The 27941-nt window shown below is 46.6% G+C and overlaps 1 protein-coding gene across 2 annotated transcripts in view; it reads left to right on the top strand.

Annotated features, from left to right (window-relative positions):
- The first annotated feature begins 1594 nt into the window (after nt 1-1594).
- Nucleotides 1595-27941, top strand: part of BEND3 (BEN domain containing 3) — a 66346-nt gene continuing 39999 nt past the window's right edge. Inside the window, exons 1-2 of one of the 2 annotated variants that reach the window (XM_063917067.1) lie at nt 1595-1958; nt 21905-21956. In XM_063917067.1, coding sequence (XP_063773137.1) covers nt 1611-1958; nt 21905-21956 — 400 coding nt within the window. In that variant the 5' untranslated portion in view covers nt 1595-1610. The remainder of the gene's footprint in view (nt 1959-21904; nt 21957-27941) is intronic. The other variant, XM_063917068.1, reaches the window with a different exon arrangement.

Raw genomic sequence — 27941 nt, 5'->3', positions numbered from 1 at the left:
TCACTTACCTATCACCCACTTGCAATTTGCCTTGACCAACAAGCATTTGGGCATGGAAATGGTGTTAAAGCGGGCACAGACACCAGATTTCATCATTTTGAATAAGAAGCTGTAGTTGTGCAAGGGTTAAACAGCGTTGGTCAACAGATTTGACACTTGAAACCCACACAGGGTGGTCACTTACATATCACCCACATGCAATCTGGTGTCTGTGCCCGCTTTACCACCATTTCCATGCCCAAATGCTTGTTGGTCAAGGCAAATTGCTTGTGGGTGATATGTAAGTGACCACCCTGTGTGGGTTTCAAGTGTCAAATCTGTTGACCAACGCTGTTTAACCCTTGCAGAACTACAGCTTCTTATTCAAAATGATGAAATCTGGTGTCTGTGCCCGCTTTACCACCATTTCCATGCCCAAATGCTTGTTGGTCAAGGCAAATTGCATGTGGGTGATATGTAAGTGACCACCCTGTGTGGGTTTCAAGTGTCAAATCTGTTGACCAACGCTGTTTAACCCTTGCAGAACTACAGCTTCTTATTCAAAATGATGAAATCTGGTGTCTGTACCCGCTTTACCACCATTTTCATGCCCAAATGCTTGTTGGTCAAGGCAAATTGCATGTGAGTGATATGTAAGTGACCACCCTGTGTGAGTTTCAAGTGTCAAATCTTTTGACCAACGCTGTTTAACCCTTGCACAACTACAGCTTCTTATTCAAAATGATGAAATCTGGTGTCTGTGCCCGCTTTACCACCATTTCCATGCCCAAATGCTTGTTGGTCAAGGCAAATTGCATGTGGGCGATATGTAAGTGACCACCCTGTGTGAGTTTCAAGTGTCAAATCTGTTGACCAACGTTGTTTAACCTTTTCACAGCTACAGCTTCTTATTCAAAATGATGAAATCTGGTGTCTGTGCCCGCTTTACCACCATTTTCATGCCTAAATCAATTTTGTTTAATGCAAAATGTCATGTAAATTGGTGTAAGGGACACTATTTGAAGTTTATGCAATGTTAACTTAGTGATCTAACCTTATTTAATTTATTTTAATATAATAATTTCTGAATAAGAAGCTGGAGCCGAATAAGAAGTGAATAAGAAGCTGGCCGAATAAGAAGCTAACTTCAGCCTCGTCAGGACATAAGTGAAAAAAAATAAGCAGAAATAAAACAGCAGACATATGCACAGTGCAATCAGGTTATCACTGACACCCATGTCTCTATAATCAATCTAAAAATAGTTACGTACCAAGAATTCATATCAACCTTTAAAAAACGTAAAAAAAAAAAAGAGGGGAGAGTATAAAAGGGGGCGGGGATCAGACATCCATAGACCTTCCAAAAATCAGAGCTGCTGTCGTAACAAGAAAATGCACACAAGAGACGTTGTCAAACTTTAGAAAGAGTAAACAAAGTGAGCTGTTACACCCAATCCAATCCAGCAGCTGAATGCGACTGGGAAATGTAGATTTCCAATACAGTTTTCCATTACCATGTGAGACACTGCTGGCTGTGTGGGAATAAAGTTTGCGCCAAGTCATGTGAGAGCTGCGTGACCATGTCAGTACACACGCACAGCTGATTTCCACCCTCCTCCAGTGGATAATACATGAGTGACTGTGTCCTTGATGAGTGTTCCCCACACCCTCCCGCCTGTGCCGTGTCCTGGTTGCGTGAATTATGTGCAAGTGGAGAGAGGGCAGGGGGCTGTTCCCACTACAGCCTCTGTCTCCCTGTGTCCTTCTGCGGAAATGACACACACGGAGTCCCGTCACGTCACGCGAGAGCGCACGGACACGAAGCACACAAAGACACACCGGGGGGAGGCGGTGGGAAAAAAGACACGACACGGAGAGACCCCCAGTATCGGGTCGCTGGAAGCGCGTCCGCTCAAAAACACTGCAGACACTGGAGTGCGGGACACGCACCAGATTCACAGCCGCGCTCTCGATGCAAAGTAAGTGGGAGCATGCAGTGGGCAGCCTAAAACACGGCGATAACACGAGCTTTCCAGCCTTTTATAGCTGTTTAAGGAGGACTGCTAAATGCAGCCGGGCGGGAGTGGGAACCACGCGCAGCCACTAACGGCGACACCTTCCCCAAACTCACAACAGCTAGATCGTGCGTGGGGCTGACTCTGACGCGCGCCGAGCTGCTGAATTGTACGCCAGTGTCTCGGTGACGTCACAGCCCGCTGGCCCGCGGCCACAGAACACAAGGGGCGTGGCCAGCCCGGCGGCAGCAGCACGCCTCACCTGCTGTAAGCTCTGTGCGTCTCAGCATCGCTTGCTTTGCACACTTCAGATACTGTAATTAGGACTGTCATTGGAAACTTAGATGCTTGTTTCAGTGCTTTGTTACAGTACTGTAAGATAATACAGATTGCACGTGCCATTGTCAGATTTTGATAATATAGGTTTTTTTTTTGTTTTTTTTATGATTTGACTGTCTTGTTATGTTGTGCATTGAGGTGAATGTGTTTTTAATTTCAACCAAATATGCAGTTTAAAATATGTACATATTAAAAACTTAATATAGTGGGAGTAAATCACCATGCAGATCATTCCTGAACATTTTTAATTTTATTTTATCCAATTCTGGTGAAACATCCACTGCATTATCCACGTTAATTGTTTATCCTCTACAATCCTGCAGTTACTGCCATCTCTACACTCGTGCCCCAAACTATTGCTGCTTTCACATTAAATGGAAGTTGTACTCGTTTTATCCTTAGAATACTGCTTCATAGACAGAGGAAGAACTTTTGAGGTGGATTGGGTAAAAACTAGAGATGAGCGGGTTCGGTTTCTCTGAATCCGAACCCGCACGAACTTCATGTTTTTTTTCACGGGTCCGAGCGACTCGGATCTTCCCGCCTTGCTCGGTTAACCCGAGCGCGCCCGAACGTCATCATGACGCTGTCGGATTCTCGCGAGGCTCGGATTCTATCGCGAGACTCGGATTCTATATAAGGAGCCGCGCGTCGCCGCCATTTTCACACGTGCATTGAGATTGATAGGGAGAGGACGTGGCTGGCGTCCTCTCCATTTAGATTAGGAGAGAGAGAGAGAGATTGACCTGAGGCTGATACTGTAGAAGAGAGTGCAGAGTTTAGTGACTGACCACAGTGACCACCAGCAGTGCAGTTGTTTTATTTAATATATCCGTTCTCTGCCTGAAAAAAACGGTACACACAGTGACTCAGTCACATACCATATCTGTGTGCACTGCTCAGCCCAGTGTGCTGCATGCCTGCATCATCTATGTATATATTATATATCTGACTGTGCTCAGCTCACACAGCTTATAATTGTGGGGGAGACTGGGGAGCACTGCAGTGCCAGTTATAGGTTATAGCAGGAGCCAGGAGTACAAGACAGTCACATACCATATCTGTGTGCACTGCTCAGCCCAGTGTGCTGCATCATCTATGTATATATTATATATCTGACTGTGCTCAGCTCACACAGCTTATAATTGTGGGGGAGACTGGGGAGCACTGCAGTGCCAGTTATAGGTTATAGCAGGAGCCAGGAGTACATATTATATTAAAATTAAACAGTGCACACTTTTGCTGCAGGAGTGCCACTGCCAGTGTGACTGACCAGTGACCTGACCACACTGACCACCAGTATAGTTAGTAGTATACTATATTGTGATTGCCTGAAAAAGTTAAACACTCGTCGTGTGACTTCACTTGTGTGGTGTTTTTTTTTTTATTCTATAAAAAACTCATTCTGCTGACAGACAGTGTCCAGCAGGTCCGTCATTATATAATATATATACCTGTCCGGCTGCAGTAGTGATATATATATATTTTTTATATCATTATTTATCATCCAGTCGCAGCAGACACAGTACGGTAGTTCACGGCTGTAGCTACCTCTGTGTCGGCACTCGGCAGTCCATCCATAATTGTATACCACCTACCCGTGGTTTTTTTTTCTTTCTTTATACATACATACTACTACATCTCTTTATCAACCAGTCTATATTAGCAGCAGACACAGTACAGTACGGTAGTTCACGGCTGTGGCTACCTCTGTGTCGGCACTCGGCAGTCCGTCCATAATTGTATACCACCTAACCGTGGTTTTTTTTTCTTTCTTCTTTATACATACATACTACGACATCTCTTTATCAACCAGTCTATATTAGCAGCAGACACAGTACAGTACGGTAGTTCACGGCTGTGGCTACCTCTGTGTCGGCACTCGGCAGTCTGTCCATAATTGTATACCACCTAACCGTGGTTTTTTTTTCTTTCTTCTTCATACATACATACTACGACATCTCTTTATCAACCAGTCTATATTAGCAGCAGACACAGTACAGTACGGTAGTTCACGGCTGTGGCTACCTCTGTGTCGGCACTCGGCAGTCCGTCCATAATTGTATACCACCTAACCGTGGTTTTTTTTTCTTTCTTCTTTATACATACATACTACGACATCTCTTTATCAACCAGTCTATATTAGCAGCAGACACAGTACAGTACGGTAGTTCACGGCTGTGGCTACCTCTGTGTCGGCACTCGGCAGTCCGTCCATAATTGTATACCACCTAACCGTGGTTTTTTTTTCTTTCTTCTTCATACATACATACTACGACATCTCTTTATCAACCAGTGTATATTAGCAGCAGACACAGTACAGTACGGTAGTTCACGGCTGTGGCTACCTCTGTGTCGGCACTCGGCAGTCCGTCCATAATTGTATACCACCTACCCGTGGTTTTTTTTTCTTTCTTCTTTATACATACATACTACTACATCTCTTTATCAACCAGTCTATATTAGCAGCAGACACAGTACAGTACGGTAGTTCACGGCTGTGGCTACCTCTGTGTCGGCACTCGGCAGTCCGTCCATAATTGTATACCACCTACCCGTGGTTTTTTTTTCTTTCTTCTTCATACATACATACTACGACATCTCTTTATCAACCAGTCTATATTAGCAGCAGACACAGTACAGTACGGTAGTTCACGGCTGTGGCTACCTCTGTGTCGGCACTCGGCAGTCCGTCCATAATTGTATACCACCTACCCGTGGTTTTTTTTTCTTTCTTCTTCATACATACATACTACGACATCTCTTTATCAACCAGTCTATATTAGCAGCAGACACAGTACAGTACGGTAGTTCACGGCTGTGGCTACCTCTGTGTCGGCACTCGGCAGTCCGTCCATAATTGTATACCACCTAACCGTGGTTTTTTTTTCTTTCTTCTTCATACATACATACTACGACATCTCTTTATCAACCAGTGTATATTAGCAGCAGACACAGTACAGTACGGTAGTTCACGGCTGTGGCTACCTCTGTGTCGGCACTCGGCAGTCCGTCCATAATTGTATACCACCTACCCGTGGTTTTTTTTTCTTTCTTCTTTATACATACATACTACTACATCTCTTTATCAACCAGTCTATATTAGCAGCAGACACAGTACAGTACGGTAGTTCACGGCTGTGGCTACCTCTGTGTCGGCACTCGGCAGTCCGTCCATAATTGTATACCACCTACCCGTGGTTTTTTTTTCTTTCTTCTTCATACATACATACTACGACATCTCTTTATCAACCAGTCTATATTAGCAGCAGACACAGTACAGTACGGTAGTTCACGGCTGTGGCTACCTCTGTGTCGGCACTCGGCAGTCCGTCCATAATTGTATACCACCTAACCGTGGTTTTTTTTTCTTTCTTCTTCATACATACATACTACGACATCTCTTTATCAACCAGTCTATATTAGCAGCAGACACAGTACGGTAGTTCACGGCTGTAGCTACCTCTGTGTCGGCACTCGGCAGTCCGTCCATAATTGTATACTAGTATCCATCCATCTCCATTGTTTACCTGAGGTGCCTTTTAGTTGTGCCTATTAAAATATGGAGAACAAAAATGTTGAGGTTCCAAAATTAGGGAAAGATCAAGATCCACTTCCACCTCGTGCTGAAGCTGCTGCCACTAGTCATGGCCGAGACGATGAAATGCCAGCAACGTCGTCTGCCAAGGCCGATGCCCAATGTCATAGTACAGAGCATGTCAAATCCAAAACACCAAATATCAGTAAAAAAAGGACTCCAAAACCTAAAATAAAATTGTCGGAGGAGAAGCGTAAACTTGCCAATATGCCATTTACCACACGGAGTGGCAAGGAACGGCTGAGGCCCTGGCCTATGTTCATGGCTAGTGGTTCAGCTTCACATGAGGATGGAGGCACTCAGCCTCTCGCTAGAAAAATGAAAAGACTCAAGCTGGCAAAAGCAGTAGCACCGCAAAGAACTGTGCGTTCTTCGAAATCCCAAATCCACAAGGAGAGTCCAATTGTGTCGGTTGCGATGCCTGACCTTCCCAACACTGGACGTGAAGAGCATGCGCCTTCCACCATTTGCACGCCCCCTGCAAGTGCTGGAAGGAGCACCCGCAGTCCAGTTCCTGATAGTCAGATTGAAGATGTCAGTGTTGAAGTACACCAGGATGAGGAGGATATGGGTGTTGCTGGCGCTGGGGAGGAAATTGACCAGGAGGATTCTGATGGTGAGGTGGTTTGTTTAAGTCAGGCACCCGGGGAGACACCTGTTGTCCGTGGGAGGAATATGGCCGTTGACATGCCTGGTGAAAATACCAAAAAAATCAGCTCTTCGGTGTGGAACTATTTCAACAGAAATGCGGACAACAGGTGTCAAGCCGTGTGTTCCCTTTGTCAAGCTGTAATAAGTAGGGGTAAGGACGTTAACCACCTCGGAACATCCTCCCTTATACGTCACCTGCAGCGCATTCATAATAAGTCAGTGACAAGTTCAAAAACTTTGGGTGACAGCGGAAGCAGTCCACTGACCAGTAAATCCCTTCCTCTTGTAACCAAGCTCACGCAAACCACCCCACCAACTCCCTCAGTGTCAATTTCCTCCTTCCCCAGGAATGCCAATAGTCCTGCAGGCAATGTCACTGGCAATTCTGACGAGTCCTCTCCTGCCTGGGATTCCTCCGATGCATCCTTGCGTGTAACGCCTACTGCTGCTGGCGCTGCTGTTGTTGCTGCTGGGAGTCGATGGTCATCCCAGAGGGGAAGTCGTAAGCCCACTTGTACTACTTCCAGTAAGCAATTGACTGTTCAACAGTCCTTTGCGAGGAAGATGAAATATCACAGCAGTCATCCTGCTGCAAAGCGGATAACTGAGGCCTTGACAACTATGTTGGTGTTAGACGTGCGTCCGGTATCCGCCGTTAGTTCACAGGGAACTAGACAATTTATTGAGGCAGTGTGCCCCCGTTACCAAATACCATCTAGGTTCCACTTCTCTAGGCAGGCGATACCGAGAATGTACACGGACCTCAGAAAAAGACTCACCAGTGTCCTAAAAAATGCAGTTGTACCCAATGTCCACTTAACCACGGACATGTGGACAAGTGGAGCAGGGCAGGGTCAGGACTATATGACTGTGACAGCCCACTGGGTAGATGTATGGACTCCCGCCGCAAGAACAGCAGCGGCGGCACCAGTAGCAGCATCTCGCAAACGCCAACTCTTTCCTAGGCAGGCTACGCTTTGTATCACCGGTTTCCAGAATACGCACACAGCTGAAAACCTCTTACGGCAACTGAGGAAGATCATCGCGGAATAGCTTACCCCAATTGGACTCTCCTGTGGATTTGTGGCATCGGACAACGCCAGCAATATTGTGTGTGCATTAAATATGGGCAAATTCCAGCACGTCCCATGTTTTGCACATACCTTGAATTTGGTGGTGCAGAATTATTTAAAAAACGACAGGGGCGTGCAAGAGATGCTGTCGGTGGCCAGAAAAATTGCGGGACACTTTCGGCGTACAGGCACCACGTACAGAAGACTGGAGCACCACCAAAAACTACTGAACCTGCCCTGCCATCATCTGAAGCAAGAAGTGGTAACGAGGTGGAATTCAACCCTCTATATGCTTCAGAGGTTGGAGGAGCAGCAAAAGGCCATTCAAGCCTATACAATTGAGCACGATATAGGAGGTGGAATGCACCTGTCTCAAGCGCAGTGGAGAATGATTTCAACGTTGTGCAAGGTTCTGATGCCCTTTGAACTTGCCACACGTGAAGTCAGTTCAGACACTGCCAGCCTGAGTCAGGTCATTCCCCTCATCAGGCTTTTGCAGAAGAAGCTGGAGACATTGAAGGAGGAGCTAACACGGAGCGATTCCGCTAGGCATGTGGGACTTGTGGATGGAGCCCTTAATTCGCTTAACAAGGATTCACGGGTGGTCAATCTGTTGAAATCAGAGCACTACATTTTGGCCACCGTGCTCGATCCTAGATTTAAAGCCTACCTTGGATCTCTCTTTCCGGCAGACACAAGTCTGCTGGGGTTGAAAGACCTGCTGGTGAGAAAATTGTCAAGTCAAGCGGAACGCGACCTGTCAACATCTCCTCCTTCACATTCTCCCGCAACTGGGGGTGCGAGGAAAAGGCTCAGAATTCCGAGCCCACCCGCTGGCGGTGATGCAGGGCAGTCTGGAGCGACTGCTGATGCTGACATCTGGTCCGGACTGAAGGACCTGACAACGATTACGGACATGTCGTCTACTGTCACTGCATATGATTCTCTCACCATTGAAAGAATGGTGGAGGATTATATGAGTGACCGCATCCAAGTAGGCACGTCACACAGTCCATACTTATACTGGCAGGAAAAAGAGGCAATTTGGAGGCCCTTGCACAAACTGGCTTTATTCTACCTAAGTTGCCCTCCCACAAGTGTGTACTCCGAAAGAGTGTTTAGTGCCGCCGCTCACCTTGTCAGCAATCGGCGTACGAGGTTACATCCAGAAAATGTGGAGAAGATGATGTTCATTAAAATGAATTATAATCAATTCCTCCGCGGAGACATTGACCAGCAGCAATTGCCTCCACAAAGTACACAGGGAGCTGAGATGGTGGATTTCAGTGGGGACGAATTGATAATCTGTGAGGAGGGGGATGTACACGGTGATATATCGGAGGGTGATGATGAGGTGGACATCTTGCCTCTGTAGAGCCAGTTTGTGCAAGGAGAGATTAATTGCTTCTTTTTTGGGGGGGGTCCAAACCAACCCGTCATATCAGTCACAGTCGTGTGGCAGAACCTGTCACTGAAATGATGGGTTGGTTAAAGTGTGCATGTCCTGTTTTGTTTATACAACATAAGGGTGGGTGGGAGGGCCCAAGGACAATTCCATCTTGCACCTCTTTTTTCTTTTCTTTTTCTTTGCGTCATGTGCTGTTTGGGGAGGGTTTTTTGGAAGGGACATCCTGCGTGACACTGCAGTGCCACTCCTAAATGGGCCCGGTGTTTGTGTCGGCCACTAGGGTCGCTAATCTTACTCACACAGTCAGCTACCTCATTGCGCCTCTTTTTTTCTTTGCGTCATGTGCTGATTGGGGAGGGTTTTTTGGAAGGGACATCCTGCGTGACACTGCAGTGCCACTCCTAAATGGGCCCGGGGTTTGTGTCGGCCACTAGGGTCGCTAATCTTACTCACACAGTCAGCTACCTCATTGCGCCTCTTTTTTTCTTTGCGCATGTGCTGATTGGGGAGGGTTTTTTGGAAGGGACATCCTGCGTGACACTGCAGTGCCACTCCTAAATGGGCCCGGTGTTTGTGTCGGCCACTAGGGTCGCTAATCTTACTCACACAGTCAGCTACCTCATTGCGCCTCTTTTTTTCTTTGCGTCATGTGCTGATTGGGGAGGGTTTTTTGGAAGGGACATCCTGCGTGACACTGCAGTGCCACTCCTAAATGGGCCCGGGGTTTGTGTCGGCCACTAGGGTCGCTAATCTTACTCACACAGTCAGCTACCTCATTGCGCCTCTTTTTTTCTTTGCGCATGTGCTGATTGGGGAGGGTTTTTTGGAAGGGACATCCTGCGTGACACTGCAGTGCCACTCCTAAATGGGCCCGGTGTTTGTGTCGGCCACTAGGGTCGCTAATCTTACTCACACAGTCAGCTACCTCATTGCGCCTCTTTTTTTCTTTGCGTCATGTGCTGATTGGGGAGGGTTTTTTGGAAGGGACATCCTGCGTGACACTGCAGTGCCACTCCTAAATGGGCCCGGTGTTTGTGTCGGCCACTAGGGTCGCTAATCTTACTCACACAGTCAGCTACCTCATTGCGCCTCTTTTTTTCTTTGCGTCATGTGCTGATTGGGGAGGGTTTTTTGGAAGGGACATCCTGCGTGACACTGCAGTGCCACTCCTAGATGGGCCAGGTGTTTGTGTCGGCCACTAGAGTCGCTTAGCTTAGTCATCCAGCGACCTTGGTGCAAATTTTAGGACTAAAAATAATATTGTGAGGTGTGAGGTATTCAGAATAGACTGAAAATGAGTGGAAATTATGGTTTTTGAGGTTAATAATAATATGGGATCAAAATGACCCCCAAATTCTATGATTTAAGCTGTTTTTTAGTGTTTTTTTAAAAAAACACCCGAATCCAAAACACACCCGAATCCGACAAAAAAAATTCGGTGAGGTTTTGCCAAAACGCGGTCGAACCCAAAACACGGCCGCGGAACCGAACCCAAAACCAAAACGCAAAACCCGAAAAATTTCAGGCGCTCATCTCTAGTAAAAACCAGTGCAGCAGACCGACTTCTTGCAATGACCTGTGACACAGTGGAGCTTGGAGTGCGAGTCTCCATCCAGGGTTGGTGAAGCTGTGGGGCAGGGATGTGTGGTGAGGTAAATGGCTCAGGAGGCACTAGCTAGTACCAGAGCCAGATTTACACACAATATATGTGCTAAAGGGTTCATGTGGGATTATACACAGGTGCAGCAGTATAAACTCTTGTAAATGTGGTGCGTTTTGATCAGAGATGTGCAGAAAAGGTTGGCAGGGGAGGCACTACATCACCTGCCATAGACTTTTTACTCCAGAATTTTTTTATAAAAATGACTAGAATAATACAAAGAAGATATTTCTAACATATTCTTTGTATTTTTAATTTCTCTTACGTCCTAGAGGATGCTGGGGACTCCGTAAGGACCATGGGGTATAGACGGGCTCCGCAGGAGACATGGGCACTATAAAGAACTTTTAGTATGGGTGTGCACTGGCTCCTCCCTCTATGCCCCTCCTCCAGACCTCAGATTTTGTGCCCAGAGGAGATAGGGTGCATTACAGAGGAGCTCTACTGAGTTTCTCTAAATAAAGAATTTTGGCCCTCATTCCAAGTTGTTCGCTCTGTAAAAATCTTCGCATCGCAGCGATTTTCCGCTCAGTGCGCATGCGCAATGTCCGCACTGCGACTGCGCCAAGTAAATTTTCTATGAAGTTAGGATTTTTACTCACGGCTTTTTCTTCGCTCAGGCGATCGTAGTGTGATTGACAGGAAATGGGTGTTTCTGGGCGGAAACAGGCCGTTTTATGGGCGTGTTGGAAAAAACGCTACCGTTTCCGGAAAAAACGCAGGAGTGGCCGGAGAAACGGAGGAGTGTCTGGGCGAACGCTGGGTGTGTTTGTGACGTCAAACCAGGAACGACAAGCACTGAACTGATCGCAGATGCCGAGTAAGTCTGAAGCTACTCAGAAACTGCTACGAGGTGTGTAATCGCAATATTGCAAATACATCGTTCGCAATTTTAAGATGCTAAGATTCACTCCCAGTAGGCGGCGGCTTAGCGTGAGCAACTCTGCTAAAATCGCCTTGCGAGCGAACAACTCGGAATGAGGGCCTTTGTTAGGTTTTTTATTTTCAGGGAGCACTGCTGGCAACAGGCTCCCTGCATCGTGGGACTGAGGAGAGAGAAGCAGACCTACTTAAATGATAGGCTCTGCTTCTTAGGCTACTGGACACCATTAGCTCCAGAGGGATTCGGAACGCTGGTCTCACCCCGCCGTTCGTCCTGGAGCCGCGCCGCCGTCGTCCTCGCAGAGCCAGAAGATAGAAGCTGGGTGAGTATAAGAAGAAAAGAAGACTTCAAGGCGGCAGAAGACTTCAGATCTCCATTCAGGTAAGCGCCATTGCTCCCACACACTACACACACAGTACAGGCACTGATGGGTGCAGGGCGCAGGGGGGGCGCCCTGGGCAGCAATAAACCTCGGGTATGGCATGTCAGGAGGCATTAGGCTGCGGAGGCAGTAAATGGAGAAATCCCCCGCCATTTTTCACATATTGAAGCGGGACCGAAGCCCGCCGCTTGAGGGGGCGGAGCTTGATCCCTCAGCACTAACAGCGCCATTTTCTCCACAGAACACTGCAGAGAAGCTGGCTCCCCGGTCTCTCCTTTGATGAACTCTGTGACAGAGGGCTGGAAAAGAGGGGGGGGGGGCATTTTCAAGGCGCAGTGAGTGTATTACACATTGATTGGTGATAAAAGCGCTATCTGGGTTATTTTCCAGTATCTGTAGGTGCTGGGTGTGTGCTGGCATACTCTCTCTCTGTCTCTCCAAAGGGCCTTGTTGGGGAATTGCCCCCTTATAGCTATATCCCTGTGTGTGAGGGGGTGTCGGTACGTGCGTGTCGGCATGTCTGAGGCGGAAGGCTCGTCCAAGGAGGAGGTGGAGCGAATGAGTGGTGTGTCTCCGTCGGCAACGCGGACTTATGAATGGATGGACATGTGGCATATGTTAAATGCAAGTGTGGCCTCATTACATAAGAGACTGGACCTGGCAGAGTCCAGGGAATAAGCTGGGGGTCAATCCACAGATTGGGCTGGGTCACAGGGCTCGTCGGGGTCTCAAAAACGTCCCCTATCTCAAATAGCTGACACTGATACCGACACGGATTCTGTTTCCAGTGTCGATTATGATGATGCTAGATTGCACCCAAGGGTGGCAAAGGGTATTCAGTGTATGATTATTGCAGTGAAAGAGGTTTTGCATATCACGGATGACCCCTCTGTCCCTGACACGAGGGTGCGCATGTATAAGGAGAAGAAACCTGAGGTAACCTTTCCCCCTTCTCATGAGCTGAACGAGTTGTTTGAAAAAGCTTGGGAAACTCCAGATAAGAAACTGCCAAAAGGATTCTTATGGCATATCCTTTCCCTGCTCAGGACAGGGTGCGTTGGGAATCCTCTCCCAGGGTGGACAAGGCTTTGACGCGCCTGTCCAAGAAGGTGGCGCTACCGTCTCCGGACATGGCAGCCCTCAAGGATCCAGCTGATCGCAGACAGGAGACTACTTTAAAGTCTATTTACGCGCATACAGGTGTTTTGCTCAGACCGGCAATAGCATCTGCATGGGTATGTAGCGCAGTTGCAGCATGGACAGATACCTTGTCAGATGGCCTTGATACCCTAGACAGGGATACCGTTTTATTAACATTAGCCCACATTAAAGACGCAGTCTTATTTATGAGGGACGCTCAAAGAGACGTTGGGCTGCTGGGTTCCAGAGCCAATGCGATGGCTAATTCTGTGAGGCGAGCTCTATGGACCCGCCAATGGACGGGTGACGCAGACTCCCAAGAAACATATGGAGGTTTTGGGATCCGGTCTGAAGATCAACAGTGTCTAGGTCGACAATGTTTAGGTCGACCACTATAGGTCGACATGGATGGAAGGTCGACAGGGTTTCTAGGTCGACATGTGCTAGGTCGACAGGTCTAAAGGTCGACATGAGTTTTTCAATTTTTATTTTATTTTTTCATACTTAACGATCCACGTGGACTACGATTGGAACGGTAAAGTGTGCGGAGCGAAGCGGTAGCGGAGCGAAGGCACCTTGCCCGAAGCATGACGAGCGAAGCGAGCCATGCGAGGGGACGCGGTGCACTAATTTGGGATCCCGGTCACTCTACGAAGAAAACGACACCAAAAAAAAAAAAATCCTCATGTTGGCCTTTTAGACCTGTCGACCTAGCACATGTCGACCTAGAAACCCTGTCGACCTTCCATCCATGTCGACCTAGTGACTGTCGACCTATAGTGGTCGACCTAAACATTGTCGACCTAGATACTGTCGATAAAAGGAACCACACCCCGAAGGTGAAGTGTTGTTTGGGGAGGGGCTCGCAGACCCCTGGTTGCCACAGCTACCGCTGGTAAATCTAAATTTACCAACAGCAAAAGAAAACTCCACAGTATCAGATGCATTCCTTTCGGTCGCATAAGGCCAGAAGAGGTCGGGGCTCCTCTTTCCTTGCCAGAGGTAAGGGTAAAGGGAAAAGAACACCTGCGTTGGCTAGCTCCCAGGAGCAAAAGTCCTCCCCGGCTTCTACAAAATCCACCGCATGACGCTGGGGCTCCCCTAAGGGAGTCCGCACCGGTGGGGGCACTTCTTCGACTTTTCAGCCGAATCTGGATTCTTTCAGAAGTGGATCCTTGGGCAATCGAAATTGTTTCCCAGGGCTACAAGCTGGAATTCGAAGAGGTGCCCCCACCCCCCACCCCGCCAATTTTTCAAGACGGCCTTCCCAGCTTCACCACCGGAAAGGGAGGTGGTGTTAGCTGCAATTCAAAAGCTGTGTCAACAGCAAGTGGTGGTCAAGGTTCCCCTGGTTCAACAGGGAAAAGGGTATTATTCAACACTATTTGTGGTCCCGAAGCCGGATGGTTCGGTCAGACCCATTTTAAATCTGAAATCCCTAAACCTGTACTTGAAAAATTTCAAATTCAAGATGGAATCGCTCCGAGCGGTCATATTCAGCCTGGAAGGGGGGGATTTTATGGTGTCACTAGATATATAGGATGCATACCTTCATGGACCCATATACCCTCCTCATCAGGAATACCTGAGATTCGCTGTACAGGACTGTCATTACCAGTTTCAGACGTTGCCGTTTGGGCTTTCCACGGCCCCGAGGATTTTCACCAAGGTAATGGCAGAGATGATGGTGCTCCTGCGCAGGCAGGGAGTTACAATTATCCCATACTTGGACGATCTCCTGATAAAGGCGCGATCGAGAGACAAACTGCTGGAGAGCGTGTCGCTCTCCTTGAAAGTGCTCCAACAGCACGGTTGGATTCTCAAGCTGCCAAAGTCACAATTGGTTCCAACGACTCGGCTATCGTTCCTAGGCATGATTCTGGATACGGAACAAAAGAGGGTTTTTCTCCCGATGGAAAAAGCCCAGGAACTCCAGAACATGGTCAGAGACCTGTTAAAACCGAAAAGAGTGTCAGTCCATCAATGCACTCGAGTACTGGGAAAAATGGTGGCAACCTACGAGGCCATCCCCTTCGGCAGGTTTCATGCGAGGACATTTCAGTGGGACCTTCTGGACAAGTGATCCGGGTCCCATCTTCAACTTCATCAGAAAATAAGCCTGTCCCCCAGGGCCAGGTTGTCTCTTCTGTGGTGGCTGCAGAGTGCTCACCTCCTAGAGGGTCGCAGGTTCGGCATTCAAAACTGGGTTCTGGTGACCACGGACGCGAGCCTCCGAGGATGGGGAGCAGTCACACAAGGAAGAAATTTTCAGGGACTATGGTCAAGCCGGAGGTTTGTCTACACATCAACATACTGGAGTTGAGGGCCATATACAACGGCCTACGGCAAGCGGAGAATCTTCTTCGGGCCTCCCAGTTCTGATTCAATCAGACAACGTCACAGCCGTGGCTCATGTAAACCGCCAAGGCGGGACAAGGACCAGAGTGGCGATGGCGGAAGCCACCAGGATTCTTCGCTGGGCGGAAAATCACGTAAGCGCTCTGTCAGCTGTCTTCATTCCGGGAGTGGACAACTGGGAAGCAGATTTCCTCAGCAGACACGATCTCCATCCAGGAGAGTGGGGACTTCATCAAGAAGTTTTTACAGAGATAACAAGTCTTTGGGGAATTCCTCAAATAGACATGATGGCGTCACGCCTCAACCCGAAGCTTCGACGGTATTGCGCCAGGTCACGGGACCCTCAGGCAGTAGCAGTAGACGCCCTAGTGACACCATGGGAGTTTCTGTCGGTCTATGTGTTTCCTCCTCTTCCTGTTATCTCAAAAATTTTGAGGCTCCATAAGGCAAAGGAGAGTGCAGGCAATACTCATTGTTCAAGATTGGCCTCGAAGGGCCTGGTACTAAGATCTTCAGGAAATGCTCACAGAAGATCCGTGGCCTCTTCCTCTCAGAGAGGACCTGTTACAGCAGGGGTAATGTGTGTTCCAAGACTTACCGCGGTTACGTTTGACGGCATGGCGGTTGAGCGCCGAATCCTAGCTGAAAAAGGTATTCCGGAGGAAGTCATCCCTACTCTACTAAAGGCTAGAAAAGATGTGACGGCAAAGCATTATCACCGTATTTGGAGGAAATATGTTTCTTGGTGTGAAGCCAAGAATGCTCCTACGGAAGATTTCCATCTGGGCCGATTTCTCCACTTTTTACAGACAGGAGTGGATATGGGCCTGAAATTAGGCTCCATTAAGGTACAGATTTCGGCCTTATCTATCTTCTTTCAGAGGGAATTAGCTTCTCTCCCAGAAGTCCAAACGTTTGTGAAGGGAGTGCTGCACATCCAGCCCCCAGTGGCACCGTGGGACCTTAACGTGGTCTTAAACTTTCTGAAGTCTCACTGGTTTGAACCTCTTCAAACAGTTGAATTAAAATTTCTCACGTGGAAGGTGGTCATGTTATTGGCCTTGGCGTCTGCAAGGCGGGTGTCCGAATTGGCGGCCTTGTCCCACAAGAGCCCCTATTTGATTTTCCATGTGGATAGAGCTGAGTTGAGGACGCGTCCTCAATTTTTGCCTACGGTGGTTTCTTCTTTTCACATGAACCAACCTATTGTGGTGCCTGTGGCTACGGGGGACTGGGAGGACTCCAAGTCCCTGGATGTGGTCAGAGCCTTAAAGATTTATGTAGCCAGGACGGCTAGGATTAGGAAAATAGAGGCTCTGTTTGTCCTGTATGCAGCCAACAAGGTTGGCGCTCCTGCTTCTAAGCAGACTATTGCTCGCTGGATCTGTAACACGATTCAGCAGGCTCATTCTACGGCTGGATTGCCGTTACCAAATTCTGTAAAGGCCCATTCCACTAGGAAAGTGGGCTCTTCTTGGGCGGCTGCCCGAGGCGTCTCGGCATTACAGCTTTGCCGAGCAGCAACTTGGTCGGGTTCAAACACTTTTGCTAAATTCTACAAGTTTGATACCCTGGCTGAGGAGGACCTTGCGTTTGCTCAGTCGGTGCTGCAGAGTCCTCCTCACTCTCCCGCCCGGTTTGGAGCTTTGGTATAAACCCCATGGTCCTTACGGAGTCCCCAGCATCCTCTAGGACGTAAGAGAAAATAAGATTTTAAACCTACCGGTAAATCTTTTTCTCCTAGTCCGTAGAGGATGCTGGGCGCCCGTCCCAGTGCGGACTAAATCTGCAAGACTTGTATATAGTTGTTGCTTTCATAAGGGTTATGTTGCAGTTGGAATCGGTCTTTGACTGATGCTGTTTATTGTTCATACTGTTGACTGGTTGTGTATATTCCAGGTTATATGGTATGTTTGGTGTGGGCTGGTATGAATCTTGCCCTTAGATTAACAAAATCCTTTCCTCATATTGTCCATCTCCTCTGGGCACAGTTCTCTAACTGAGGTCTGGAGGAGGGGCATAGAGGGAGGAGCCAGTGCACACCCATACTAAAAGTTCTTTATTGTGCCCATGTCTCCTGCGGAGCCCGTCTATACCCCATGGTCCTTACAGAGTCCCCAGCATCCTCTACGGACTAGGAGAAAAAGATTTACCGGTAGGTTTAAAATCTTATTATCCTTTATACAGTCAAAACTCTAGTATAAACATTAGTATGACAGGAAATGCTCTGCCTCACCCCACTTTATGTCACTGGTGTTGTGGGGTGTCTATGCGATGGCTGGCACCGGGGAGATGGCGAGGGAGAGATTACAGCTTCCCTCTAAGGTCCTGCAATCTCTTTCTCTTCATCTCCCCAGTGACATCTGCTACAGACAAAACCCCCCCTGAATGGGGATGCATTTTACAAGTTCCGCATTTAGGGGTCTGGAGCGTTCTGTTTATTAGCCAATTCTCTCTCTAAGTAGTTGCCTGCTTTTTGGCTGCTCCCTTCGGGAGGAAACAGCCAGTTTGCACAGGAGGGGGGGCGTGGAGATGCAATTACATAATCATAGCCCTGCCCCCACTTTACAATGCCCACATTACCAGCATTGTCAAGTGGGGGTGGGGCTGCAATAATGCAATTTATCGCAAATCGCATCATTACCCCACCCACTTCTCCTGCGTGATGGGATACCACTGGTGGTGCGGCGGGATGCGAGAGACTTGCCCACTTTCCCGGGGGGAAGGGGGGCGGGAGTGTCCCCCAATATCCGGGACAATATCCTGGCCTCTCCCTGAGAATAGGTAATTATGACTTTAATGTACAGTGCATCCAGAAAGTATTCACAGCGCTTCACTTTTTCCACATTTTGTGATGTTACAGCCTTATTCCAAAATGGAATAAATTCATTTTTCCCTCGAAATTCTACACACAATACCCCATAATGACAACGTGAAAAAAGTTTTTTTGAGATTTTTGCTAATTTATTAAAAATAAAAAAACTAAGAAATCACATGTACATAAGTATTCACAGCCTTTGCAATGAAACTGAAAATTGAGTTCAGATTCATCCTGTTTCCACTGATCATCATTGAGATGTTCCTACAGCTTAATTGGAGTTCACCTTTGGTAAATTCGGTTGATTGGACATGATTTGGAATGGCACACCCCTGTCTATATAAGATCCCATACTTGACAGTGCATGTCTGAGCACAAACCAAACATGAAGTCAAAGGAATTGTCTGTAGACCTCCGAGACAGGATTGTCTCGAGGCACAAATCTGGGGAAGTGTACAGAAAAATATCTGCTACGTTGAAGGTCCCAATGAGCACAGTGGCCTCCATCATCCGTAAATGGAAGAAGTTTGGAACCACCAGGACTCTTCCTAAAGATGGCCGGCCGTCTAAACTGACCTATCGGGAGAGAAGTGCCCTAGTCAGGGAGGTGACCAAGAACCCGATGGTCACTGTGTCAGAGCTACAGCATTCCTCTGTGGAGAGAGGAGAACCTTCCAGAAGGACAACTATCTCTGCAGCAATCCACCAATCAGGCCTATATGGTAGAGTGGCCAGACGGAAGCCACTCCTTATTAAAAAGCACATGGCAGCCTGCTAAGCTGCACCTGCAGGAGGCTTCCTTAGTTTCTGCTAACAAGCAGAAATTCCGATGTGTTCGCAATTTCTGCTTGTTCAACTGGGGGGAGGCTCCGGTCAGCATGCTGGGCAGCCTTGCCCAGCGATGGGCGGCCCCCAGCATGCGCTCCAGAGCATTGCAAATTCTGCTAATTAGCAGAATTTGCAATCTTTGCTAAATTAGGCCCTCTTTTAAATTTGGCTCACTGTGTCTTTCCCTGTGTCTATCTGTGCCTCAAAGAATCGTAGCTTTGGAAGTATAAAATCACTTATTGCTGTTCCAATAATCCAACCATGTTCCTGTAGGAATATCCTTCCCTGAGTTGTGCTGTCTTTGAAAACATGCTTTGACTTATGAGTATGACTTATCTAAGGGACTGTTGAGCTATAATAGGGATGGGAGAAGTGCCTTGCAGATCTGTGGAGGTAAGGACTTCTCCTTTCCCTCCTGCCAGAAGAATGGACTCTACTGACTCCTTGCGGAAATGTATTGATTGCGCTGCCTCAGATGGAGAACGTTTTGGAAATGTCTTGATGATTTTTCTATTATGTAAAGCTTGGAAAAGAAGCCTTTATCTCCCTGTGTAAAAGGAATATGAGAATCACACCTTTCTTTAGCATGGTTCGTAAGCTTTTCCATAATGCCGCCAGTTCAAGTGGTGAGGTTGGGACTGTGCAAACATATTGCTAGTAGGTACTGAGTGGTATTCTATTAAGTATAATGTAACTGATGGGCACCCATATAGCCACATGATGACCTTACTCAGGACTCCATGTAGATGATCTGGGAAATTGTCATTGCAAGGTCCCAGTTTAGCTTCATTACTCCTGCTTTCCAGGCCAGTAGCTTTGTGCATCCTTGAAATGCAAGGATGGGTAGGGTTCCTTGCCAAGAAGAAGATGACGAAAAACACCAAGTTCTCATGTTTTGTGGCAAATTATGGCATATATACTTTGAGTGACTTTCACAATAAATGAATAACATTTTCAGTAAAAATAAAATCCCCAATAAATGAAAGTGTGGTTGAAAAATTGTTTAACTGGGTGTCTGCCAGTAGACAGTCTTCCTCTGGTGGTGCTCTGCTCCATCTGCAGGGGCACAGGGTCCAGCAGGTACATTGCCAGGAGAAAGTGCTCCCCCAGCTCCAGGAACAGTAGTGGCAGATCTCAGCACAGAGCAGCTGTCTCATGCCCTTTTTCCGCTGTTGGCCACCCAGTCCCGCCGTCTGCACCGCCCAGTGCAGCTCCGATGGCAGATGCAAGGGGAACCTGGGATGGTGGCAAGCATAGCCCGCAGGAAACTGACAAAGGGAGAGGGGCAGAGACATCCAGAGCCTGTGAAGGGGAGGAGAGAGGCATTGTGGAGTAGGTGGAGTAGAGTGGGAATCAGAAGGAGAAGGGAGCTGTGAGCTACACTGTGGTGTGGTTCATTCAGCCAGGAGGGAAAGGAGAGAGAGTGTCAAGCGGCAGGGGATTTTTACCAGGCAGACCGCCTGAAAAATAGCCTGGGGCGAACACTGCATCAAGCCCCATCATATTCGTTCGATAAAGGTTTATCACATGCTCCTCAAACATGATGGTTCGGGTTCGTTTGGGATCCCGCCGGTCACCTGAACCCAACCTATCATGTTTGTGGAGCATGTGATAAACCTTTATTGAACTAATATGATGGGGCTTCATGCAGTGTTCGCCCCAGGCTTTATTTTTCAGGTGGTCCGGCGCTGGGATCCCGATGATTAGATTGCTGGCGGGGAGGCGAGCGCAGCGAAGCCCTTTGCCTACCTACCAACAAGATGATGAGGGGTGGTCTTCAGTTTGCTGGCTGTTGGGATCCCGGCGCACAATATACCGGAGGGAGAATAGATACCGCAAGGGGCTCATTTGCGCTCGCCCAGCTGTCGGTATGCCGGCGGTCGGGATTCCGGCGCCAGTTTGCTGGCCGCCGGGAGCCCGGCCGCCAGCATACCATACTACACCCGATGATGAGACTTCAGCACCAAATGCATAATTCCGAAGGAATGGTCACGCAGTTTCAACAATTAATTAAAATAACCTTGGAGTTGTGGTTTCAGATTATATCAATAGTCAAATCAACTTTCTACAATATTAAGAGGCAAGAAGTACAGAAAGTTAATGTAAGATATTTTTTTCAACTTTTTCATACTTTACCATTCACGTGGACTATGGGGTAAATTTACTAAGGTGTGATTTTTTTTTTTTAGAACTGGTGATGTTGCTGATAACAACCAATCAGATGATACTTAACATTTATCTTGCTGCTTCTAGAAGATAAGAATCTGATTGGTTGCTATGGGCAACATCACCATTTCTAAAAAAACAAAAGCCTCCCACCTTAGTAAATTTACTGCTATGATTGGGAATAGTAACCTTGTCCGCAGCATGATGAGCGAAGCGAACCATGCAAGGGAACCTGGTGCACTAATTGGAATTCCCGGTCATTTTTCAGAGTAAACAACACTTTAAAGGCGGTCATTTTCCTTGTTGACCTTTTTACCATGTTGACCTTTTTACAATGTCGACCATATGCATGTTGACCTTTTGGGGTCGACCCAGTGATCCATACCCGAATGGCTTGTATTCTCACGAATAGTTGTCGAACACAGAATTTCATTCACTGGGGGATATTCAATTGTTTGAAAAGTCAGTTGGGTGTCTGTTTTTTCCTATCTGTTAGACAGGAGAAAACCGACACCCAAACGACTTTTCAAACATCTGAATTCCCCCCATTGTGTGTCAGGTGTACTGTACAATTGAAATGGTGTTTATGTTTATCGTTACACACAGGTGGGTAGGAAAATGAACTCTGTTGAATTCCGACAGGAAGATGATACTGAAGGTATGTGCTTAAACGGATTCACAATTGTGTGCACTATTTATTTCAAATACATTGCATTAATACTGACAAGGAATTTAAAATAAATAAATAAATATATATACTGGTGGCCAAAATTGCGGACACTTTGAAATTTGAATGTTTTTCAACTTCGAATGCTTATAGAAACTGTTAAGGGCCCTATACACTAGGACGATAATGCCCGATTTCATCCGATTTCAGGCATTCGCCCCGATATATCGGATGAAATCAGGCATTTTGGAGGTGTTTCCGATCCAATCCGATGCGCGTTCCCGTGAGCATCGGATCCTCCAGATTGAATGTGCTGCACATTCAATCATGTCAGACCCCGCAGGCATGGCTGAGATCGCCCAAGATACATCGGATGCAAAAGGACAGCATACGATGTATCTTGGGCGATCCTGCCCCCCGGGAGGCTGCCGGGGTGATCGCCTGTGACATGTTGCGTTACTGTATGGGGCCCTTTACACTTCATGCAGTGCGATGATTTATATATAAAATGAAAGGGAATTTAATGCTGAATTCAACACAATAAACAGAGGTCAAATATTGGCATTACAAGGGAAGTTATGCAGTGAAAGCAACACTTAGGATAAAAATCCCTGTGTACTTATGATGTCCCTGTCCTATCAGTATTTTGTTGGGTATCCTTTATTTTTCAAGACAGCAGCACAGCGACGTGGCATTGAGCCAACCAATGTTTGGAGCTCTTCCTTCTTTATTATGTGGTGCCATGAGACAATTATAACCTCAATTAATTCTCTTTTTATTGGATGGATGCCTCAGATGTACCAGTTTTTTTCAAACTGAACCACAAATGTTCTATGGGTTCAGACGTGCAAAGGCAGAAGCTGAGGAGAAAATGGCCCAGTCAGTAGATAAAGGGGGCAAAACTTTTTTTAAGTATATAAGTGAAAGGAGAAAATCAAATGGAGGAATAATAAGACTTAAGACAGAGAGTGGGCATTTGGTGGAGGGAGACAAGGCAAAAGCAGATCACCTAAATAATTATTTTTGCTCAGTATTTACTACAGAAGAAGGGATGGGTCCACAGTTAAGTTGCAAGGACATTCATAAAAATAAGGTAGATGAAAGTACATTTACAGAGGACTTTCAAAACTAAAAGTGGATAAATCAATGGGACCAGATGGGATACACCCAAGGATACTCAAAGAGCTAAAAGATGTGCTGGTTACACCTTTAACAGAATTATTTAACCAGTCACTAAATACAGGTGCTATTCCAGAGGACTGGAAAAGAGCAAATGTAGTTCCACTGCACAAAAGTGGAAGCAAGGAAGAAGCAAGTAACTACAGACCAGTAAGCCTTACATCAGTAGTAGGGAAAGTAATGGAAAAACTATTAAAAGAAAGAGTAGTGGAATATCTTAAATCAAATAACTTACAGGATCCAAAACAGCATGGATTTACTGGTGGGAGATCATGCCAAACAAATCTTATTGACTTGTTTGACTCTGTGATGAAAATAATAGATCAAGGGGGAGCTGTAGATGTAGCATATCTAGACTTTAGTAAGGCATTTGACACTGTCCCACATCGCAGACTGCTAAATAAACTTGAAAGCCTGGGGGTGGATTATAAATCAGTTAAATGGATAAGAACCTGGTTGCAGGATAGGAAACAGACAGTCGTAGTTAATGGAGTGCAATCTATGGAGGGAAATCTTACCAGTGGAGTACCCCAGGGATCTGTACTTGGTCCAGTTCTCTTTAATATCTTTGTTGGTGACATTTCAGATGGTATTGAAGGGAAGATATGCCTTTTTGCAGATGATACAAAGATATGCAACAGGGTAGACACACCGGGAGGGGTCAAACAAATGATTAATGACCTAGGTAGGCTTGAGAAATGGTCAAGAACGTGGCAACTACAGTTTAATGCTAAAAAATGCAAAATCATGCACTTGGGTCTCAAAAACCCAAAGGCTAAGTATAGTATCATGGGTACTATAATGGAAACTACTGAGGAGGAAAGAGATTTAGGAGTCACTATTTCAAGTGACATGAAAGCAATGCAACAAAGCAATGAGAAAGGCAAGTCAGATGCTTGGTTGCATAGGGAGAGGAATCAGTAGCAGGAAAAAAGAAGTGATAATGCCACTGTATAGGTCATTGGTACGGCCCCATCTGGAATACTGTGTCCAGTTCTGGAGACCCTATCTCCAGAAAGATATATTTATACATTAGAGAGTGTACAAAGAAGGGCAACTAAAATGGTGCATGGCCTACATCACAAAACTTACCCGGAAAGGCTAAAAGATCTTAACATGTATAGTTTGGAGGAGAGAAGGGAAAGGGGGGACATGATAGAAACTTTCAAATATATCAAGGGTCTTAACAAAGTTCAGGAGGGAAACATTCTTCAAAGGAAAAGAAGTATTAGAACTCGAGGGCATACATTGAGACTGGAGGGGGGGGGGGGTTCAGGGGAAATTTAAGGAAAAATTACTTCACAGAAAGGGTAGTGGATAAGTGGAATAGCCTCCCATCAGAGGTGGTAGAGGCTAAGACTGTAGGGCAATTTAAACATGCTTGGGACAGGCATATGAATATCCTTACAAAGAATAAGGTTAAAAAATGGTTGAGATTGCCTAAAGGATAAAATAAAAAAGGGGCAGACTAGATGGGCCAAGTGGTTCTTATCTGCCGTCAAATTCTATGTTTCTATGTTTAGGTCTGGGCTGTTTCCTGGCCATCCCAGCACCTGTATGTCATTCTCTGTGAACCACAGTTTGCATATACGTGCAGTGTGGCAGGGAGCTGAATCCTGCTGGAAAAAAATGGGGCATTATCTGGAAAAATATCCCTGATAGAAGGCAGAAGTTTTCGTTGTAGGATGGTGTCAGTGTACTTTCTGCTGTTCAGTGTGCCATCTATGACATGAAGGCTACTTACAGCATCTGTCATACATGCCTAGATCATAACAGTTGTAGGATTCTTTGTTGTCGCTTGAATGTAATCTGGATGTACCTCTTCCCCGATGCGACATCTCACATATTTTCTCTAGTGATGAGCGGATTCGGTTTTACTCGGTTTTACTCGGTTCTCAAAACCGAATCTTATTGGTTATCCAAAACACGTGACATCAGTGAGCCAATAAGATTCGGTTTTGAGAACCGAGTAAAACCGAGTAAAACCGAATCCGCTCATCACTAATTTTCTCCCATTACTACCAAATATCGATATCTTAGTTTCTCTAGCATCCATAAGGGATATTGGGGACAGATTTAGTATGATGGGGTATAGACTGGTCCAAAGGAGCCAGTGCACTTTAAATTTCTTCAACTGGGTGTGCTGGCTCCTCCCCTCTATGCCCCCTCCCACAGGCAGTTTAGAAAAAAGTGCCCTTAGGAGAGGATGCACACTCTGCAGCTCCAGAGTTTTTCTTCAATTTCATTTAAACTTTTACTTATTTTGGTATGCTGTTTGGGCAACAGCATACCTGCGCCGTGGGAGTTAGAGGGGGGGGGGGCAGTTACCGGTCTCATGAGGTGCAGAGCCGCTTCTCCGCTGCAGGAGGATTGGGAGCTGCTGCAGCTTGCCGCACACCCCTAACAGAGCCTGAAAGGTGATCGTCGTGGTGAGTACAAACCGGGGGCCCCCCGGTTCATTGTGCGGCAGAAGCATGGGTGAGGCGTACTGGTCCCTCCTGGGGAAGGCACTGGTTGTTGGGGTGTTGTACCAAGCATTTATGTGAGGCTACACAGCCTGTGGAGACATTGCTAGTATAAAACTTATTAGTAGCTCCGACGCCATAGCAGGGTGCAGAGCTACATTAGAGCGGGCTCAGCGGCATTTTGGCGCCTTCCTCTGCATAAGCAGCAGCAGCCTCATACAGCTCCTCAAAACGGTCACAGGATCACTGGTGCCGGGTGTAGAGTGGGAGAGCCGCTATTAGTGCACAGTTTACATTCCTTTGGGGAATTCTCTGTACAGCAGTATCACTGTTATATGTTACTGCATAAAACGCTGACAGTCTCACTGGGGCTGTACATCGTTGGGTGCGCTGGTGTCCTCTCTTCTGTGTCTCCTCTCACATGCAATAGGGCAGGCTTGTATAGTATTCAGAGAAAAGAGCAGGTCCAGATGCGCTGTCACAGCTGCCAGCAAGGGATTGTCAGTCCCAATAAAGAGTTTTTACAACAAAAGGCACTTAAGCCGGCGCTGGCTGTCTTTCCAATAATTAAGAAAACTATGGATGATTGAAAACACTTGAATTTATTAGCTAGACAATAATTAGTAAGTTAAAACATGAATAAAATATAAAATTCACATATACATATGAAGTTAAAGGGCATAGATGGAGCTGAGAAAAAAATTCAAATATGCTGCTAATATGTGTCCACTGAGGATCCCGGACTAGAACACTGGACAAAAGTTCCCTGGGGAGGAGAAATGAAATACAGCTGGTGTTACCCGTGAGGATGGAGGCTTCCAGAGGCTTTTGAAAACAGCAAGCAAGCTGTATCACTTGTATTCAAGCTGGGTCTCTCCAATCGGTGCTGTAATCGAAATGTCCCACAGAGAACAATTCCAAAGCAGGTGTTCCAAAATTAATTGTCATAAGTCCATATCTGGATCCGTTGTGATGTGGAGCACTGGTGATGGCAGCTTTTACACTTAACGCGTTTCCCTAGGCACGGTCACCTAGCTTCATCAGAAGCTAGGTGACTGTGCCTAGGGAAACGCGTTAAGTGTAAAAGCTGCCATCACCACCATCACCAGTGCTCCACATCACAACGGATCCAGATATGGACTTATGACAATTAATTTTGGAACACCTGCTTTGGAATTGTTCTCTGTGGGACATTTCGATTACAGCACCGATTGGAGAGACCCAGCTTGAATACAAGTGATACAGCTTGCTTGCTGTTTTCAAAAGCCTCTGGAAGCCTCCATCCTCACGGGTAACACCAGCTGTATTTCATTTCTCTTCCCCAGGGAACTTTTGTCCAGTGTTCTAGTCCGGGATCCTCAGTGGACACATATTAGCAGCATATTTGAATTTTTTTCTCAGCTCCATCTATGCCCTTTAACTTCATATGTATATGTGAATTTTATATTTTATTCATGTTTTAACTTACTAATTATTGTCTAGCTAATAAATTCAAGTGTTTTCAATCATCCATAGTTTTCGTAATTATTGGAAAGACAGCCAGCGCCGGCTTAAGTGCCTTTTGTTGTATAGTATTCAGTCTGTGTTGTATGTGTATTGTTTCTGTCTTTCATTATGGTGAAACAGAAGTCATGCAATGTATGTAATGCCAGATTCTCCCCTAGTTCATCTGCTTTATATCCTGTGAGCACAGTAGTCAGTCATCACAAAATGCTTATAACAACATGGGGGAGATTCCAGAGCCTTCCTGGCTGGGGGCTATAAAAACCATGATATCGGATATGTCATCTCAGCTCATTGCCAATGCCAATAAAACACAAGAACTGCAACAAGCAGTAGCTAGCCTAACTGCCAAGGCTGATGCATCCCATCCCCCGCTGTCTACAGGTGCACAAAAACGTGCTTTTCCTGCAATCCTATCAGATTCTGATGGGGATGGAATCCCCATCAGAATCTGATAGTGGGAATAGTCAGAATCTGATAGTGGGGATAGTCAGAATCTGATAGTGGGGATTCCACCCCTACACAGGGTATCGCACCCCTCATATTGGCTATACGGGATGTGTTAAAGCTCCCCATGGAGGACGCTACTAATCAGCAGTCACTTTTACTCCCACAAGACAAACTGACTTTCCTGATTCCAAAGAATTGGATGATTTATTTAAAGTAGCCTGGAAAAATCCAGATAAAAAATATCAGGTGTCCAAAAGGTTTTTTAAATACCTTCCCATTTGCCCCTGAAGGCAGGAAATTCTGCGAAGAATCTCCAGCAGTAGACATCTCAGTCTCTCACCTGCTCCCTGCTCCAGGCTCTTTTACCGTAAAGGACCCG

The sequence above is a fragment of the Pseudophryne corroboree genome, chromosome 4 (genome assembly GCF_028390025.1).
Source record: "Pseudophryne corroboree isolate aPseCor3 chromosome 4, aPseCor3.hap2, whole genome shotgun sequence".
NCBI lineage: Eukaryota > Metazoa > Chordata > Amphibia > Anura > Myobatrachidae > Pseudophryne > Pseudophryne corroboree.
This window is presented reverse-complemented; position numbering and strand designations above follow the sequence as displayed.